General features: G+C 41.9%; 1 protein-coding gene across 1 annotated transcript in view; it reads right to left on the bottom strand.

The window, feature by feature from the left end:
* LOC121643564 (short transient receptor potential channel 7-like) overlaps window positions 1–19,314 on the bottom strand; it is a 62,864-nt gene extending 43,550 nt beyond the window's left edge. Inside the window, exons 1-2 of the mRNA XM_041991038.1 lie at window positions 18,710–19,314; window positions 12,437–13,199 (exon numbers count right to left, since the gene is read on the bottom strand). Coding sequence (XP_041846972.1) covers window positions 12,437–13,199; window positions 18,710–19,197 — 1,251 coding nt within the window. The 5' untranslated portion in view covers window positions 19,198–19,314. The remainder of the gene's footprint in view (window positions 1–12,436; window positions 13,200–18,709) is intronic.
* Window positions 19,315–20,228: the final 914 nt, after the last annotated feature.

The raw sequence follows: 20,228 nt of genomic DNA, 5'->3' as shown, positions 1-20,228 counted from the left end.
ACGCTGTAAAGAAAAGGGGTCCAACATCATCCTTATATTTCATTCACACTTTGACTAGGCAAATAAAATAAAATAATAAAAAAACAGAAAATAACTGTGACTTGAAATAGCAAGAAATTACCACCAAATACTGAGAATGCAAATGCTTCATTTGAAAAATATACCACACAGATAGGAAAGAACGAGAGGAAAATTGTGAACACAAGAAACCAATCCATTCACAAAGAGAAGCCATTTAAAAAGTGTGTTTACTCATCATACGGAGGTGGGGACAACTGCTGTGTGGAAATTTCATTATCAATGTAAACCAGGTCTACAGAGCTCTGTCCTTGTTACTCCTCCAGGTCCCCAGCAAGAGATCACAGGGCTGAGCCTCATCCAGTATTTTCTATTTAACAGTCAGCACTTGTTCCTCATTTACTTTCTTTGATGTCACATTAAGAAGTGGTTGTGTAAGGTTAATAGTTAAATCCACCTAGAATTAACATGCATTGTTACTGTTTATATGTTTTAATATGCATGTATTGCTGTTGTGATCATATCAGATGCACTCATTACACAACAAAAAACATCCTAACATATCTTAACTTAGATTTCTAATATATCTACATTGTAAAAAAGTTTCCAGTTATAGATAATATAAATTACATATTAATAAAATCTGATTTACTGTTCTGGTGCTAGCAGTTCATTTTTATAGATCATCAACTGTAAAATTACACTTCACTTAATTTGTTAGCTTGTTACCAACTGATGCAAATTATTAACTATTATTTAAGTTAAGTATTAAACATCTTTTGGTAATACTGGGGAACATGTTACATCTAAGTCAAATATTGACGTGTCAGTTTTGGGCAAAGTGTAGCTCCAAAACCTCACTTTTGAACTGACAGGGTTTCTTAAGTTGGTACGTTGCAAGCTGGGAACATAGGAATTATCTGCAAAGTCTTCCACAATTACGTCTATTTTACTCCATATTTGAAAGCCTAATCGAGTTTTCCTTATCATAATCAAATACAATTAGTGAGTAGTAGTAGTGAGGGTGACTGGGATTATGCAGCTGTGGAGCATTTTCCCTGTCTGACTGAAAGTTAAACATTTTCTGTCCATTAAAGATTGATGGGAAGAGCTTTTGATGAGAGGTCAATATGGAAGAAGGTGTAAATGAAAATGTGTTTGGGGCTGTGACTCCTTCAATTAGTCTCCCCTCTCCTTCCTGCCTCCATGACAGCTGAATGAACAGGGACACAGTCTGCAGACTCGGGCTTTTGCCTGTTTATTTAAGTGTCCTTCGTCAAAGGAAAAGATGAAACACTTCAAGAACTTTGCTTAATTTTCTATTTAATTAACATCGGATAGTTTTATTCTTACAGACAAGCACAGTGCCTCCCGAAGAATAGTTGGATCTGCTTTGTAAGCCCTAAAACTCAGAAATTTACGACTTGGTTCGATCTCCATAGGTCAAACAGATTAGGTCTCCAGCCTGGATTGAGGAGTACACTTCTTGTGTTACGTTCAGGATCTGGGAAGTTTCTGAACTTATCTTCTGCACATCCACAAATTTGTCATGATGTGACTAAAAACAACAAATGTTTTACTTTTTTCAGATGGAGGTCCAGACTCAGGACCTGGGAACCTTCTTCTACTTTCAAAACTTGTTTTCTTTTCAAGCTGGTAAGCTAAACCTCCCTACAGGTTCATTATCTAAGCCGGGACAAAGACAAGACCATCTGGTGGGATCTCCCGCCAGGACTTTGTTTAACTTAACATTTCAGTGGATAGACTTTTAAAGATTTTCTGCACTCAAACAGAAAAAGATTTTGTCTTGCCATTAAAAATATTGTCCATATGCTTCTTACAATAACATTCTTATCTTACAAAAAGATTCTGGTTTGAACCTCACACTTGCATTTACAATGTTTGTTTGTTCATGGTTTCACCTTTCTCTTTGTAAAGATCCCTTTGACATTATGAATATTCATACTAGTTATTAAGACTAAATATTCACATTTATCTTAATTGGTCATGGCTTGTGATTTTTCTCTCTGAATCATGCTATGGGCCTCTTCAAAAGGAACTCACATCTTTAGTGCCTTAAGACTGATTTGATTTGACTAGCTTGAATTAATTAATTTATTGAATTAATTAATCTAAGACTTTAATGGTGTCCACGCAGCCATTGGAACTAGCATGGTGGTGCCCCAGTTTTTTCCATTATCAATATTAATAATTCATATTTTATATTGATTATTAAAATTAATATTTAATCTAAACATTTTTTTATACTTAATGATGCTAGATCACTACACAAGGAATTATTCTCATTTTGATTTCACCACCAGATATGTGCTCAAACTTTAGCAATGGTCTCACGAGTAGAATATTTGAAATTTTAAAAAGCAAGTATTTATGAATTTTGTAAGTATGTTGTGTTCATGGCATTAATTTACTCTCCTACAGCATTTGATCATTTTTAGTGATGTATTCTTTCTAACATGACATGAATGGCATCTGTTTTGAAAATTAAACAGTGGTATTCATTTTATGGAGCTTCTTGGTTTCGCTCCAAACGGCTGTGAAATCTGCAATATGCTGTCTTAGATTTACTATTAAGGATACAGTCAGCAGCAAAGATAAGCCTGATTATACGGCTCATCATTCTCTGCCAATTAAAAAGTAAATTTTGGGCATCAATCAGAAGCATCTGCTGGTCCTTCAGGAAAAAAGGGAAAAGATGATTTCTGATGAGTGTTTCTTCTGCTTTTTTTCTTCCTGGGTAAAAAAAAAAAGTTTTAACCTCACATTTTAAATCAACTCCTGTCAACTGTTTTTATAGTGCACTTTGACACAAGAGCTGAAACAAAGTGATGAACATAAAACTATTTTAAAACAACTAAAGCTATAACACAAGATACAAAAAAGTACAATGCAAGATAATAAAATCAGTAAAAAGGACAATAAGAGCAATAAAATAAGAGTCTCATGTTGGGTCAAAGGCCAGGGCATAAAAATGGGTTTAAAAACTGGAATCCCAAATCACAACATCAGGGTTTGAACATGTGTAAAAAAAAACGAAAAGAACACTCTAAATCAAGTATATGTACACCGCAAGATGGAGAACCTGCATGCACAGATGTTTCATAGGTGAAAACCCAATATCAGTGCAAAGTATATAGGTGTCATGGTTGCTGCTCTGCTGGGCCTCCAGTCCCTCATCATGCTCATCTGCTCCACCTGTGGCAATCCTGATTGCTCACTCTCTTCACCTGCTCCCCTCCCTACTTAAGCTCACTCCAGTCCTTGCTTCCCTGCCAGATGGTCAGCATTGTTTTGCCTTGTTGATGTCCAGCGTTTACTCTTGTTTTCTGATTCCTGTGTTTGACCTAGTTACGGCCCTTGGACTTCTCTTGCCTCATCCCCTGTCGGACTGCTCCTGCCTTGTGATCTCCTGGATTTTGACCTGTTTTGGAACGACCACGGATATTCGCCTGCCCCAGCTAAGTAGTCTGCCTGCTACCCCTGTTTATGACTCTTGGCTTCTTAAATCTCTGCTCGTTTGGATTGCGGATCATACTGACTGTTTCTGGAGCCCTTTCAGGATATTATTCCCTGCTCTACCTGAGGAAGGCGCCACCGCTTCCTACTGGACCAAACCCTGCTCATCTCCTCCATTACCCAGACTAAATAAAATACTTTCTTGGAATCTATCACTGTGTGTGTGGCTGAATTTCCGGGTCCTCAGGGAGACACCATTACAGTACCATCTGGCCAGAATGGACCCGTCGCCCACACAGGAGTGGCGTTCCTGCGTCGACTCTTCCATAACCAAGCTGGAGTCCAATATGCAGGACCTCATGTCAATGCTGACAAATCTCTTTTCACCTGCAGGTCCCTCCCGGTCGGAGACTTCCCCGCTACCTACGACCAACCCTGTCAGTTCTGTTCCGCCCTCTCGGGAACCACGATTAACCCCACCAGAGGTCTTCACCGGTGAGCAGTCGCAGTGTCGGCCATTTCTAACTCAGTGTGAAATCCAGTTTGAGCTGCAACCTTCCTCTTTCCCATCTGATCGAGCTAAGGTGGCCTATGTGGTGGCATTGCTGTCCGGAAGAGCTAAATTATGGGGCACCGCTGAATGGCAAAAAGACTCTCCTCTCTGCCACTCATACAGGGATTTTTCTAAAGCCCTCATCAGGGTTTTCGACCCAGTTTTGCCAGAGAGAGAGGCGGCGCGTGGGTTATTAACCCTGCGACAAGGCAAGAGGCGGGTCACGGACTATATAATTGACTTTCATGTCTTGTCTGCAGATAGTTACTGGAATGATGCGGCACTCTGCGACGCTTTCTACCAGGGTCTCGCAGAGGATATAAAGGATGAATTGGCTACACGGGATGCTCCGAAGAGTCTGGCCGAGTTAGAGATTCTCTCCACACGCATCGATCTCCGACTGCAGGAGCGGCAGGAGGAACGTAAGCGCTCTCATCTGGGCCGTCAATCAGACACAGGGGGTAAGCAGACACATGACAGACCTACGCACAGCTCCCTCGTCCCCATGGAAACGGAGGAACCCATGTCGCTCGGACGGACACGGCTGCCTCTCCAGGAGAAGGAAAGGAGGTTTAAGGAGGGGCTGTGTCTCTACTGTGGAGGATTCGGTCATAAAGCTCTCCAATGTCCTTTAAAAGAACAGACTCAGTAGGAGAAGTGAGGCGCCTACTGAGTCAGAAGAAATCACCGGAGACCTCAGAAATGTGTTCTGTACCAGCTCAGTTGATGATAAACGAACAGGAAAGGGCAGTTTCTGTATTCATTGACTCAGGCGCAGACACAGAATTCTTGGATATTGGATTAGCCCAAGCCCTTAATATCTTGACTCAACCCACTTCTAGGACTGTTAAGGTTTTGGCTTTGGATGGGCATGTTTTGCATAAAATAACCCAAGAAACTGTTCCAGTGGAATTGGTCATAGGGGGTAATCATCGTGAGCTGGTTTCCTTTTTACTTATCAATTCACCCGAGGTACCGATCATTCTGGGTGCATCTTGGTTGAAGAATCACAATCCCCACATTGACTGGAACAATATGGAAATCATGGGCTGGTCCCCCGACTGTTTGTCCACCTGTCTCAGAACAGCTACCGCTCCATGTGAAGATCCCAGGCCAGGTCCAGAGGTGTACCCTAGCCTAGCTGACGTCCCTCAGTGCTACCATGATCTCAGGGAAGTATTTAACAAACATCGTGCTACCTCCCTACCGCCACATCGATCCTATGATTGCTCTATCCAGCTGTTGCCTGGAACCTTTCCCCCTAGAGGACGTTTGTATTCTCTGTCCAGTCCTGAGCATCAGGTAATGAACACTTATATTAACGATTCCCTTAAGGCCGGCATTATTCGGCCGTCTTCCTCTCCAGCTGGTGCGGGCCTCTTTTTTGTTGAGAAGAAGGATGGGTCGCTTCGACCGTGTATTGATTATAGGGGGCTCAATGACATTACGGTTAAGAATCGTTACCCACTGCCCCTAATGAACACTGCTTTTGATCAAATTCAGGGGGCCACCATTTTTACCAAATTAGACCTGCGAAATGCCTACCACCTCGTCCGTATCAGGGAGGGCGATGAGTGGAAAACGGCATTTAATACCCCTACAGGGCATTATGAATATCTGGTCATGCCGTTTGGCCTGTCGAATGCACCCGCCGTGTTCCAGTCATTGGTGAATGATGTACTAAGGGACATGGTTGGTCAGTATGTCTTCGTCTACCTGGATGATATACTGATTTTCTCCAAGGATTTAACTACCCATAAAAAACATGTTCGTGCTGTGCTTCTCCGTTTATTGCAAAATAAACTCTATGTCAAGGCCGAAAAATGCGAATTCCACAAGACTACGACTTCTTTCCTGGGTTACGTGATCACCCCCGATGGCATGTCCATGGACCCTGGTAAGGTTCAAGCTGTTAAGGACTGGCCAGTTCCACAAAGCCGCAAACAGCTCCAGCGCTTCTTGGGCTTTGCTAATTTCTACCGTCGGTTTATCAGATCTTACAGTTCAATCTCATCACCCCTACATGCTCTTACGTCAACCAAGTGCAGATTTCTCTGGTCGGATCAGGCGGATAAGGCCTTCAAACAGTTAAAGCAGTTGTTTACCTCTGCACCTGTGCTTTGCTCCCCAGACCCATCACGTCAGTTTATTGTGGAAGTCGACGCCTCAAACTCCGGAGTGGGGGCAGTCCTGAGTCAGAGGTATGCAGACAATAAGACTCATCCTTGTGCCTTTTTTTCCAGGAGCCTGTCTGCTGCTGAACAAAATTATGATGTGGGCAACCGGGAACTGCTGGCGGTAAAACTGGCACTGGAAGAATGGAGACACTGGCTGGAGGGGGCCAAAGAACCCTTCATTGTATGGACAGACCACAAAAACCTGGAATACCTAAAGACGGCTAAAAGACTTAATCCCAGACAAGCCCGGTGGTCCTTGTTTTTTGGCCGATTTAACTTTTCTTTGTCTTACAGACCAGGGAATAAAAATGTTAAGCCTGATGCGCTCTCTCGACTCCACGACTCACCTGAGGCCGAACAGTCCGAGGATCCGACGGACTTCATCCTGCCAGCCTCCGTGCGGTTGGCAGCGACCAGACTGGAGATTGAGCGCAAGGTTGTTGGCTCCCATCAGCACCACCCGGTGCCTGCTGCATGCCCTGTGGATCGTCTGTTTGTTCCCCCTCACCTTGTGTCAGAGGTCATATCCTTCTGTCATTGTTCTCGCCTGTTTTGTCACCCAGGTATGGGAAAGACCCTGTCTGTGGTCCAGGCTCGTTTTTGGTGGGGTACCCTGGCCCAGGATGTCAAAGACTTTGTCATGGCATGTCGACTCTGTTGCCAGTCGAAAACCTCACGTCGTCCACCTATGGGGCTGTTACGACCTCTCCCTATTCCTAGTCGGCCCTGGTCCCATATGTCTATGGATTTTATCACTGGTCTTCCCCCGTCCAATGGTCACTCAGTCATACTCACCATTGTGGATCGTTTTTCTAAGATGACTCACCTGGTTCCCCTCCCCAAATTGCCCACGTCCACGGAGCTCAGCGTCATCCTGTCCCGGGAGGTTTTCCGTCTTCATGGCCTTCCTGTCAATATTGTCTCGGATCGAGGCCCCCAGTTTGTCTCCAGGTTCTGGGGTGAATTCTGCTCCCTCCTGGGCATTCAAGTGGCCCTCTCCTCTGGCTTCCACCCACAGACAGATGGCCAGACTGAGAGGCTCAACCAGGAGGTGGAGACTAAGCTCCGTATCCTTTGCGAGAAGGACCCCTCTGCTTGGTCTCAGAACTTGCCTTGGGTGGAGTTTTCCCTGAATTCTCTTCCCTCCAGTGCCACGGGGCTGTCTCCCTTTTATGTTGTTTTTGGTTATCAACCCCCTGTGTTTGGGGTTCAGGAGAAGACGGTTGGGGTGCCTTCGGCTCATGCTGCCGCCCTCCGTTGCCAGCGAGTGTGGCGGCGTGCCCGCCAGGCTCTATTAACCACCTCTGCCGTCTATTCCAGGTCCGCCAACAGGCGACGGATTCCTGCTCCCCGCTACCGAGTTGGCCAGGAGGTTTGGCTGTCTACTAGGGATCTCCCATTACGTGTGGAAAACCGTAAGCTGGTGCCTCGTTTTATCGGTCCCTTCCCCATTTCTAGGATTGTTAACCCGGTAGCTGTTCGTCTGCAACTTCCCAGGACCCTTCGAATACATCCCACATTCCACGTCTCCCGGATCAAGCCTGTCGCTTCTTCTCCCCTGGTTCCCGCCTCCGCTCCCCCTCCTCCCGCCCGGTTCGTTGCTGGGGGTCCGGTCTACACTGTCCGGCGCCTCCTCCGCTCCCGGCGCCGTGGCCGTGGGTTGCAGTATCTCGTGGACTGGGAGGGTTACGGGCCGGAGGAGCGCTCTTGGATTCCCTCCCGTTTCATTGTGGATCGTACGTTGGTCCGGGATTTCCATCGCTCTCATCCCGCGATGCCGGGTGGTCCGTCCGGTGCCGGCCCTTGAAGGGGGGGTACTGTCATGGTTGCTGCTCTGCTGGGCCTCCAGTCCCTCATCATGCTCATCTGCTCCACCTGTGGCAATCCTGATTGCTCACTCTCTTCACCTGCTCCCCTCCCTACTTAAGCTCACTCCAGTCCTTGCTTCCCTGCCAGATGGTCAGCATTGTTTTGCCTTGTTGATGTCCAGCGTTTACTCTTGTTTTCTGATTCCTGTGTTTGACCTAGTTACGGCCCTTGGACTTCTCTTGCCTCATCCCCTGTCGGACTGCTCCTGCCTTGTGATCTCCTGGATTTTGACCTGTTTTGGAACGACCACGGATATTCGCCTGCCCCAGCTAAGTAGTCTGCCTGCTACCCCTGTTTATGACTCTTGGCTTCTTAAATCTCTGCTCGTTTGGATTGCGGATCATACTGACTGTTTCTGGAGCCCTTTCAGGATATTATTCCCTGCTCTACCTGAGGAAGGCGCCACCGCTTCCTACTGGACCAAACCCTGCTCATCTCCTCCATTACCCAGACTAAATAAAATACTTTCTTGGAATCTATCACTGTGTGTGTGGCTGAATTTCCGGGTCCTCAGGGAGACACCATTACATATAGGTACAGCAGAAAAGATTAAGGACATGAGTGTGAGCCTGAAATTGAAGAAGTGGTGGTGTGAAACAGAGTGAAAATGGTTGCGGGTGAGTGAACTGAGGGACAAAAGCTTAATGTATAATGAAAGGATGAGCTGAAGAGAAAGGTCACACCACATTCACAATCATCAGTCAAACGTTCAACATTTCTCCTTCCGGCTGTGGTCTCTGCTTTCAAAGTGTTAACTAAATTAAATAAAAAGACATCTGAGCTTCAGCTTAAATGCAAATCAGAAAATTAAATGAGTGTCTTTTTTTCCACACATTTTTTCCTCCACTGTCTCTTTTTCTAGGTTGTGTGTGCATATGTCCAGAGGCTCATAAGAAACTGATGAGTTGTCATGAAAAGTAAGATGTTGGAAAATAAATGTTGGTGGTGAAGGTCCTGGTGCCTGTAGCAGCTGCCACATGTTCAGCTAATGGGCAGCATAAGAAACACTTAATTCAGTATTTTGACAAGTTGGATATTTTACCACAGGGTAAGAATAAGTGTGTGTGTGTGCAGTGTTTGCATATCTGTCCGTCCATCCATCCATCCATCCATCCATCCATCCATCCATCCATCCATCATACAACATACATGCAACATATATATATATATATATATATATATATATATATATAGACAGACAGACAGACAGACAGACAGATAGATAGATAGATAGATAGATAGATAGATAGATAGACTACTTTTTTATTACATTCCTGAAGCTCAAAGGTTGCATGGCTGGCATCATTTTAGATTCTTGGGATTGGGATTCCAAAGATTACTTGATCTATTCTCATTCAAACACTTATCAACTTTTCCCCTTGTGATTAAGAATCTGTAATAAACTTGATTGACTAATGTCACTGACCCACTGTCTAATTATTATTTGATGCTTTAAAATGATGAGTAGCTGATGTTAAAAGGAAGAGTGAAGACATGGTGATAAAGAGAGAGGACAGGGATGTTGATAATGAGATGGTAATGAGACAGATAAGTTCTAACACAACCCAGTCCCTCAGGTGAGCCCCTCTCATTAATTTGTCTGGAAACTGAGAAGAGAATGACAAGCGAAGAGGCTGCTTATTAAACAAATGGGTGGGCAGAGAGGGGAGGGAACGACTGAATGAGGACAAACATAAATTAAAAGTGTTTACAGAAACAAATCAAAGTAACATATTGGTGAACAAAGACAAAGAAGAATGAGACATAAATGGTGGGACGATGTTGTAGTAATATTATCAGACTTTTGATATCTGATTTGCTATAAGTACTCTGTTTGTACAGTACTGATCTCAACTACTAATACAGTTCAGTTATCTGTACTGGACTACAATTAGTCAGAGGAAGCAGGAGGGGCAGCATTGCATATCTACTGTTTGTCTCAAATACCATATACTGCGTGTGTGGTTTACAGGATGTTATGAACAATCTAAAATTAGATTAAATTGACATCTATCTTGGTGATAAGCATGAGGCGTTAGGAGTCAATCCATCTACAGAGGCAGCTGTGCATGTCTTGACACAATGCATCCCACTTAGCAGGAATGCCCCTCTATACTGGTTGCTAACCTCAAAGAAAACTCAAAAGGGGGGATAAAATAGGCTGCCAGGACACTGAGGAAGAAAATTTAGCAAAAATGTAGGAGAGACCCATGAAAGGAGGTTTGAGACTGAAGCTGAACTTATTTTCTCTTCACAAACTGTCAGAGTAATTGACAAATTATGACAGTAATGTGAAAGATTATGCAGATTCATGCAATGTGCAAACTTTGCTGGTGAACCCAAAATGGGAAACAAGACAATTTTGTTTAATCATCTAAGAAAAGTGTCACCCAAAGAACTATACAAAAGCAGCTTGTTGCAGGCTGATGTGACTCGGTGCACCGTGAAACAGAATCATTTCTGATCATCATTCCATATAAAAAAGCATTGAAAATGGAGCATATAGATTGCAACAGCACTAAACATTGCTTCTGTATATAAATATAATAAACCATTGGATGCCTGTTTATTTCCCTTTTTAAATGGAGCCACAGGTGTTCAAAAGGGTTGAGGTCAGTACTGCAGACAGGCTATTCCACTCTTTCCACTTCCAAATTCTAGAGGTCGCCTTTGATAAAAACCCAGCTCTCTGCTCCAAACATTGTCATTTTGGAAAGGAACAGCTTTTGGGGGATGTAGTGTGATGGTGTGTGGTGGCATATTCTTCACTGAAAAAACAAGGCCTTATCATCGCTAGAGGCAGAAAGATATTGAGACAAGATGCAGCAACCAGTGGAAATTCCATTTCCCAAAAGTATGAGACTGACCTTTATCCTTTAAAATGACGTTTGTCCCACAAATGCATTTCCTTAAAAATGTTCCACAATATAAAAGGGAAATAAATAGGCTTTCCAACAGTATAAGATTTATTGCCAAGAAGCATTGTTACAGCAAAGACATAAACCTCCAAACAAAAAATTCCTATTATTATTATTATTATTATTATTATCTAGAAGTAAAATACAGCTGGCACAGTGGAGGGAAATCAGTTCTCTCCACTCTCAAGCCAGAGATTGAAGCATGCCCACAGCTGCCTTGCAGTGAATAGCTCAAACCAGTCAGGTCGCTTTAGGAAAGATAAGGAATAAAATCATAAAATTAAATGCACATAAAATACAGAAATAAAAACTATATAGGCTAAACTAAAAATAGCAACTATCTTGCTTCATACAATGTTTTGGCATCATCTGCATTATCATGAAAGATAACTGTTTATGCAGAAATCTTTCATATTTTCATCTCACTTTTTTTTTACTTCATCTGAGAAAAGATTGAATTAGAAATAAGTGGCTCTGTGGAGTAATAAAACGTTGGGAGTGTAAAGGGAAATCTATTCAAGATGAGAGTCCAGTGATTAAGTTCAATCACTGGCAGGAATGAGATGAAGCATTGACTAGGACATATCTGCTGATTTTCTCTCTCTCTACTATATTCCTCCACCTAAACTCTGAAAGAGGAAAAACAAGATAGATCTATTAAAAACAGGGAGCTCCAGACTCAGGAATGGGATCAGATAACAAATGAAATTCTTACAGATCTGCAGATGATGACTCACTTATTCAGTCTTTAATTCATATTTAGTTCTTTCCTCTTGACTTATTTTTGGATGTAATTTTAGCAAGAGTAAAAATGTGTTAAAAGAAAAGTACTGATTAGAAAAAGAGGGGAAAAGTTTTCTTCAGGGTTTGTGAATTTTTGACATTTCATTCTTCTTTCACTGTGTTATCTAAATGTTTGTGCATGTGCAAACTCCACAGAGTTACTGAGTAGACCAATCTGCATCACATGGGCTTAATTTCTCCTACAGAAATGACTGTTCCTTAACTACCCACAGAGTCTTTGATGTCCTGACTTTCTTTCTCCCCTAGTATATGTCAGTAACACAGTTCTGTAATATTAGGCAAGTGCACACCACCACACCACCAAGAGTCGGTCTTTCAGGATGAGGGTATAAGGGGGTTGTCAGGTGGGGGCTTAAAGATACAGCATTGTATGTTGTTTAAGCTGTAAACGTGAGAAAAAAAAAAAACATTTGTATTGTTTTTTATTTTACTTTAGACACTTGTAACGCCTGATAAAAAAATGTTTAATTCAACATAATGTAAGCTCCTTAAATATCTGTTTTTTATCTGTCATGGTCAAACAAGAACTTTATGCCATTTGAGAACTTTAGAAATGTGAGTGCTTGGCCTTAACCCTAACAAGTAGTGGTAAAAAGGTGAAGAAGACAGAAAAATCTCACCTTAAACTCTGTCTCGATGTTGGCCAATCTAGCCAGTTCGTTGCTGAGCTCAAGGGCAGTGAGCACAGGGTCTTCACTGCTGAGTGACAGGTAGGCTGCGCTGGCCAGACCCTTATATGCGTTCATCCTGGAGCGTGAATGACTAAAGGAGTCTTTCTTCTGTTTCTCCACACATTCTGAACATTTACAGAAGTAGTCATGAGGCCTTTCTATGCGGGCCCCCTTCGTCAATAAGATGTGAACGATCTCATACTCCTGGCAGTGAGAAGCCAAAATAACTGGTGTGATGTCATGAGAAAAACGCGTTCCATCCTCATCATACGCATAAAAATCATCATCACGCATCTCCTGCTCCAGAGGGCTCAAAGCCAGTCGGAGACCTCCACCGAAAGCAGGATGGCCGAGAATAGCTTCAACTATTCGGACATAACCTTTAGAAATGGCCAGAAGCAGACCATCTCCAATCCTGGCCAAACCATCCTTCTTGAGAAGCAGCTCCGTCACTTCTAGGTGCTCATTGCCTACTGCCAGCTGCAAAGCATTCTGGCCCATATAGTCCACACAGTTGAAGTTCAGTGTTTTGGACTCTTCCAGCATTTTGCGCACCACAGGAATGTTTCCGTATTCAGCAGCATCCAGAAAACGTTCCTCCTCTGCAGTGAGGGGGGAGCCACGCTCGTTGAACATATAAGCTGGCCCCCGCACAGCCTGGCGACGCCCCTTCTCCCTCAGCGTTGTGTGCCGGCGATGCATGGCTTCCACTCTGGGGGAATACAGAAGATAAGAAACAGTGAAATGTGGGGAACTAAAACTGGTTTGTACAATGGAGGAAGGAGAAGAAGACATTTAAAAGTCATGGAAAAATTTAAAGGCCAGAGGAAAGAACAGCGTCAGGAGTTACATCAACCTTAATATGAGGTGTTGATACAAACAAAGCCATAACTCTCTCCCCATGTGGATGTTGTCTGTGGAAAAGGACTGGTCAAACACAATCAGACTTTCTACTCTGACCTCACAGAAAGAGCTGCTTGATTCTTGATCAATCGCTACCTGGGTCAAAGCTCATTGCAGTAAACAACTGAGTGTCAAGACTTAGATGAAGCTGTCAGCTAAATTGGCTCTGGCATAACAAACTGAACGCTGTGTGTTTGTTTCCATCCAAAGACTCTAAGGTGAGGTGGACTTTACTTGCAGAAACATGTCGTTCTGGTTCTTTATAATGTCTTTAATATGTTGTATCTTTTCATGAAGCAGTATTAATGCAGCTAAAAGTCAGTTGGTTAAAAAAGGTCATAATATACTTAAAATACCTCATTTTTAGTTTAGTTAAAAAAAAAGAAAAGAAAAACAAACAAACTAGAAACTAGAAGTAATTATTATTTGTAATGTCAGCTATTTATAATACCCCACTTAATCTTCTGTATGTGTGCATGAAGCAGTCTGGACAGGAGGCAGGACATTTAAGAAAATGTGAAAATGGAAATCTGTTCATAGCAGAGATATTCACCCGGGGGAGTCAAAAAATGTTAAGCTGAGAAAAGGGAGAGAACATACCAGGGCAATTCTTTTGTCTACAGAAAAAATGTGTTTGTCAGTGTGCAATTAAATGGTATAAAAGGTTGGAAGCTTTGATTTTTACATCAGCTGTGTATGCCTCAGGCTGTCAATGAGAGCGGGAAATTCTTTATTTGACTTGTTTTCTCCCCCTATACTCTCTCACACACATACAGTTTTACATGCATACCTTATGTGGAGACAATATACATTTTCTAAAACAAAGAAAATGTAATAAAAACACCCTGCGGCAGGTACACCGCTCTGAAAAGCTTTTTGTGTTCCTTTTGTAGTCTCTGTCAGAAAGAAATGTTTCTGAAGGCCATAGGGGGTACCTAATTTCTTCCTCAACCCCCCACCACCACAAAACCTCTCGCATACATATTGTATTTGGAAGCAGCATTAGGAGGATTCCTCATAAACAGAGGGGCATTGAAGCTGCCAGCCCATTTGGATAACCTCATACTCTGGTAATGAATCATCATTTTCCATTCCTCTATATCTCCCTCTCCATCCATCTATGATGATTTGTGATTTGAATCTGAAATGGAATTTACCTTCATCATTTCTATGTGCAGTTACAGTGACATAGATAAGGGGAGCTGCTAACAGTAGAGATCGATGGATAGAAAGCAACTATGTCTGCATTTTTGGGACTTGTTTTTAAGGAGTGACTGTTTCTGCTCACATATCTAGTGGCTGCCATTGTAGTCATAATCTGTGAAGTCACATTATAGGATTCACCACCTCACCATTCTTGCAAACAGGTTTACAGAATGATGTCATACAACTGGACGTGTAGGTCACAGCACTTTAGGATTAACTACACATTCTAAACTGTCCCTAGTAATACACTTTTAGCATACCTGTTGAACAAGTCCAATATCCAGGCTTTACCAGTCCACCATTTAATACTTACTAAGTACAGTAGTATATTTTAAGTGCACAAGGGGTTCAGATCTCACCAGATTCAGTTATATTTTGTGCTAAAGAACTACTCTATATCTTGTTTCATACCCATTTTCTTCATTCTTAAATTTCACACTGCAGGCATTTGGCAGTTTCTGAGCTTGTTATCTGCCTGATGTTGCATCCAGCTTTCTGCAGGTCACTGAGAGCACCCGTCCACTGAAGAGCTTCCCCTGTCTCATTTTCTTCTCAGAACAAAACTGTCAGGACAGGTGAAGGATACTATACTGATTCCAAAACATGATAGCTGCTGAGTTCTCAACTCACAGTTCTCATATTAATAGTCTTAGTATATGTATATGGATAGATACTGTGGCTACGTTATAAGTCAGCTCTTTTATATTTTGCAGGAATATGGGAAATAGGTGCAGTGATTTAGTGAAATGTGCAAATGACAATAAGTAAACACGTTTTTACAGCTTTTACATTTTTACAGTTCTATTGAGGTTAAAAAATCAATATTTGATATGGCCAGCTCAAATGTCCATTTGAGCTCCCTTATGTGCATATATAGGTATGTCTATTTCAAACATCCATGCTCTCATACTTCCGTGCTTACTTTACGTTTTCATGGTTGTTAAACAATACTTCCACCAGGGGGCAGTGCAGAGCTCACATTCGAGTTCCGACGTTAGTTTTAGACAACTGCAAACATGGTGATGGTGGGTGAGATCATGATGATGTTCATTCTCAGCAAAAGACATACAAAGAGGCTGCGAAGTAGATTTTGGTGGTCTGTGCAGCCATTAAATACTGTATGTTGCAGCCTTTTCTTTTTCTTTGTTCCTTTAGCTGATTGTATGTCAGGTATGCTGCATTGCCCTCACAGTTTCTAGTGGTACTGCTCTGCTTGCTGCGTTCGGGGACACATTCATAAGCTCTCTGAAAACATACCAAATTATGCATGTACAGGACACAGAAGACAGATGGATGGCTGCATATCCATCTTTAGCATAGAGCATTATTAGTGTTATTCTGCAGCCTGAACCCTCTCAGGACATCAGCCTGTCACTTTTTCTTATGTCCTCTGTTTGGAAAGTTTCTTTAATAGTCTAAGGACACACTACACACCATGCTGAGTTATGACAAGTTTTCCACTATTTGCTTATTTAATTGTTGTTGCAAAAATGTATTATCTTACATCTATCAAACTGCACTGAATGACTTGCTTGAGCTAAATGATGTAAATGCTACCTTTTAGCACGGTAAATATGCAAAAACCACTAATAATCAAACTACACATTTCACTCCATTTAATGTTTACAGACAGCTTAAATGATTTTTTAACACATTTTGTTGATTGAGGGTTATTTCTAGGAGCAGTGAAAAACAGGATGGAAACAAACAGTAAGATTTTTACATTCGAATTAGGGGAAAAAATTGAACCCTTGACTCTTAAAGTCAGGAGACCCAGTATGATCTCTTTACTTTGGAGGCATCTCATTGACATTGTTTGGGTCCATTTGTCCATTTGGAAGGAAGGATCATTGCACATTGACTTTAATCCAAATACATTCATAGAGTCTATGTTCTTACATAGTTTTTGGTTTCTTTTGTATCAGACAGGTAATCTGTCACACATACCTGACATGTTTTGACAGTAACTCTTCCGTCTTCATCATCATACATCCAGAAATGGCGAGCAGACACCAAGGGACGTGGTCAGCCTGTCAAATGTGGCAGGTTGACCATGCCTACGTGAACATTCTCTGACAATTTAGTCACCTTCCATCTAGTGACGCCTCTGACGAAGAAGGAAGGGTAATTATCAAAACATGTCAGGTATGTGTGACCTTAAGTGTCTGATACAAAAGAAACCAAAAACTAGTCAATACAACTTTGTTCCGAGTTATCACCCTCATCCCATCCTGAAACCCTTATCTTGATCTGAGTGGTTTCTTTTAGAATGACAATATTTATAGCCACATAATATTCATATTATAATATGATGAGAATAAAATACACATGAATCAGATGTTTTGTCATTAATTATTTGATCTCAACTGATCTGAGCACCTGTGTAGTTAAGTTTTATGTTCTTCTCTTGCATCATCAAAAGACCAAATGACTAATGTTTGCTTTGAAAACTGTTCCATCCCTCAAGCTCAACAGACTTGTTTGATTATTACCAAGGCCCATCAATGTTTTTCTGATAGCAGTTGCACAGCCATCACTTTACTAACATACTTCACTTAGATTTTACTGTAATATGCTACCTGCCTATAATTTTCTCTGTAAGCTTTGAGCCATAAACCAAACTATTTAATCAATTCCTAATTGCCAGAATGTCATCTTTCTCACAGCTGAACTTTCTGAGGTTGGGGAATCAAGTAATTTATAACCATGCAATCAATTAAGTTAGGTCACTTCCAGGTCAAATGGAGAAGAGGAAGGAAAGAGAAGAAGATGAATCAGATTTGAAGTCAAATGTACTGTAGAAGATAATGAGTTAAAAAAAAAAAAAAACATGTAGCAACATGTAGGATTATCACTGCAAATACATCAATGGAATATTTGAGGAGACTTTCAGTTTTACCTATATCAAACATACACACACACACACACACAGATACACATATAGACACTCTTTTGAGCTGCAAATTGCCAGTTTTTAGATCAAAGATGATGTTCTTGCCATAATTTAGTAGTAATAAGATACAGGCCTGTTCTCCATCTCTAACACCGCCTTTTCACATAACATGCATGCACAAACACACCCAAGTGTCAAGCATTAGGGCGAGCACACATGCATCTTTTCCATGACAGACCTTTTAAGTTGAACACTGGTGTATCAAAGAGGCAGAGAAGGGAAGATCAAAGACTCAACACTGAGGCTTGCCATTCTCAACTTCTGTAAGCTGACAGTGCTGAATATCTTTTCAGTGCCATAGTATATGTCCTTGTGAATCTATGTGGATGATTCCTGCCTGTATGCAGTGGATTTTGTTTGCATGGCTGGTTTTTTAGCTGTTATCTCACAGTAAGCAATTAAATGTTGAGATGAAGAGAGAATAATGTAGGATACTAAATGGCTCTGATATAAGAGAGAACTCTGCAACCAATTTGTGTAGCTTGCGCCATCTTCTCACATGGTTTGCCTCTCTGTTTCTTCTTTCTTAAGACTAACACACACAGGTGCTTGTGCATTCATGTACTGGGCCCAATCAAGAAGCTCTCTCAACACATGGAGGTAAATAAGGGCTGCAATTGAAAAACTCAATAAATCATTCAGACGTCACCTCCTTGATTATGCAATCTGTACATACATACATGTATACAGGAGATGCACCACTTCCAGATGGTCAGCTTAACAGGACGAGTTGGGACTAGAACATTTTTGGTAAGGTGAGAGCTAATCACATTTTGATATTTGTCATGCTACAATGAGAGCACACAACCCTGCACAGCAACTTTAAATATGACTTACCAACCTTGTTTTAATGCATCTACAACAGAAGTGTGTTAATCTGCTGTCTAGTCCTTCTGATGTAATCCATTAAATGCCTCATAAGGTACAGCTGAGTGGAAATCATTGCCCCCAAAGCTGGTTCAGTAAAAATCCTGCTCTACACTCACCGTAAATGACCTGTTGACAATCAAAGTAGATCTGATAAAACCAAAATAGTTTTGCCTTTCCACCAGTGCGCATCCTTTATTTTTCTTGGAAAGTTTATAAATTAACAGACTGACTCTGAACGTGGTATTTGTTAAGGAATGTTTAGATATCAGTTATGAAAAAGCAGGACTCACGATTGTCGGGTTTCGGAGCTGGTCTCGGTATCTATGATGTGCTCCACAGAGTAGTGGTTCCCGTAGTCCGAGAGCTCCGGAGCCTGGAGTCTCTGTCCGTGGTGCTGAAAGCGTTCAGCATTCGCCGCTCCTCGCCCTCTCCACTTGGGAAGCGGGTCATCGTAGTGGTCATGCCCCACATCTATCCGCACATCCAGCCGCGAATGAAAGGGAGAGCCGGTGTCCCCGGTACGTTGGCGGTACTTTGGCGGCGTGAAGTGCGTAGAGCTCCCGAGTTCCCGACTCTGTGGAGACGGATGTAGACACTCAGAAGATGCGAGGTAAGGCGGGTCCGTGTCCCCTAGAAGCGGAGACGCGGAGGAGAAGAGGTTTAGGGGCCGCGGAGATATAGGAGATCCTCGGGGAAGACTAGGAGACAGAGGCGGGGAGGAAGACTCCGAGATGTGCGCTCTGTCGCCGCTGTCGCTTTCCTCTCCCTCGTCAGACATTGGGAGAGTTAATAAGCACCATATATTTCTAGTTATCTTAGCTGTGTGACAGATATTTATCCACAGTTCCCAAAGTTTCCATCGCACAAGTTTCCAGTGAGAGACACGCGGCAGCGACTAGCCAAACCTCCACCTTCAAGAGCACGCGCACTAATTGGAAAGTACCGGCAGAGCGCGCGCAATCCCTCTCCGTCAATCCACAAACACCACCCCCCTACAAAATGGAAGGAAAGGAACAGTCAGCTTTTTTAAAAAAAAAAAAAATAGCTGAAATGACCCTATGAACCGGCAAAAACAAACAAACAAAAAAAACAAAACAAAACAAAAAAATAAATAAATAAATAAATAAAACAATAAAACTAACTAAAACAAAAACAACAAAAAAAGATATCTAATATTGATCAGTTTAATATATACTGCTTTATAAACTACAGTTTTATAAAGGCTGAAAATAGCTCAGGGCTATATCTGCTGACCAAATGTAGTTTCAGTTTTACTTTACACAAGAGGGAAGAGAAAAACACGACACACCAAGTTTTTTTCTTATGTAAAATCAAAAGAGAAGGGAAGTAGATAGTCAAGTTAACGAAGAGATTCAGGGTGTGAAGGGGTTAATCAACATTTCTATCTCCCACTAATCCTGTTATTAAATCAGAGAGTAAACACCAAGTGTACCTGCAGTGTCTAATCTCAGAGGTTTGTTCACCACAGCAACATGAGCCTTGCTTTCTCATAAGCACAAACAAACTTACACACAGCTTATGTTTCCCCTCATTAGAGATGAAGAGTATCCATTACTTAAATCTTATTCTATGTGTGTCCTTGTTTGTGTATTTCTGTGGTCCTCTAATTAGAAGCACAGACTCATTAGTCACAATAGAGACTTCCTGCAACCCCCACACGGACAAGTCCTGGTCCAGCTCTTTGATCTGTTATTGTATTTATGCAATAAATACATTCAGAAAAAAAGGGCATATTATTTTAACAGGTAATTGCATGTAGGAAGAAAATTGCTCTCAAAACTACCAAAA

Source organism: Melanotaenia boesemani, chromosome 7, assembly GCF_017639745.1.
Source record: "Melanotaenia boesemani isolate fMelBoe1 chromosome 7, fMelBoe1.pri, whole genome shotgun sequence".
NCBI lineage: Eukaryota > Metazoa > Chordata > Actinopteri > Atheriniformes > Melanotaeniidae > Melanotaenia > Melanotaenia boesemani.
The sequence above is the reverse complement of the archived record's forward strand: the minus strand, read 5'-3'. Positions and strand labels throughout refer to the sequence as shown.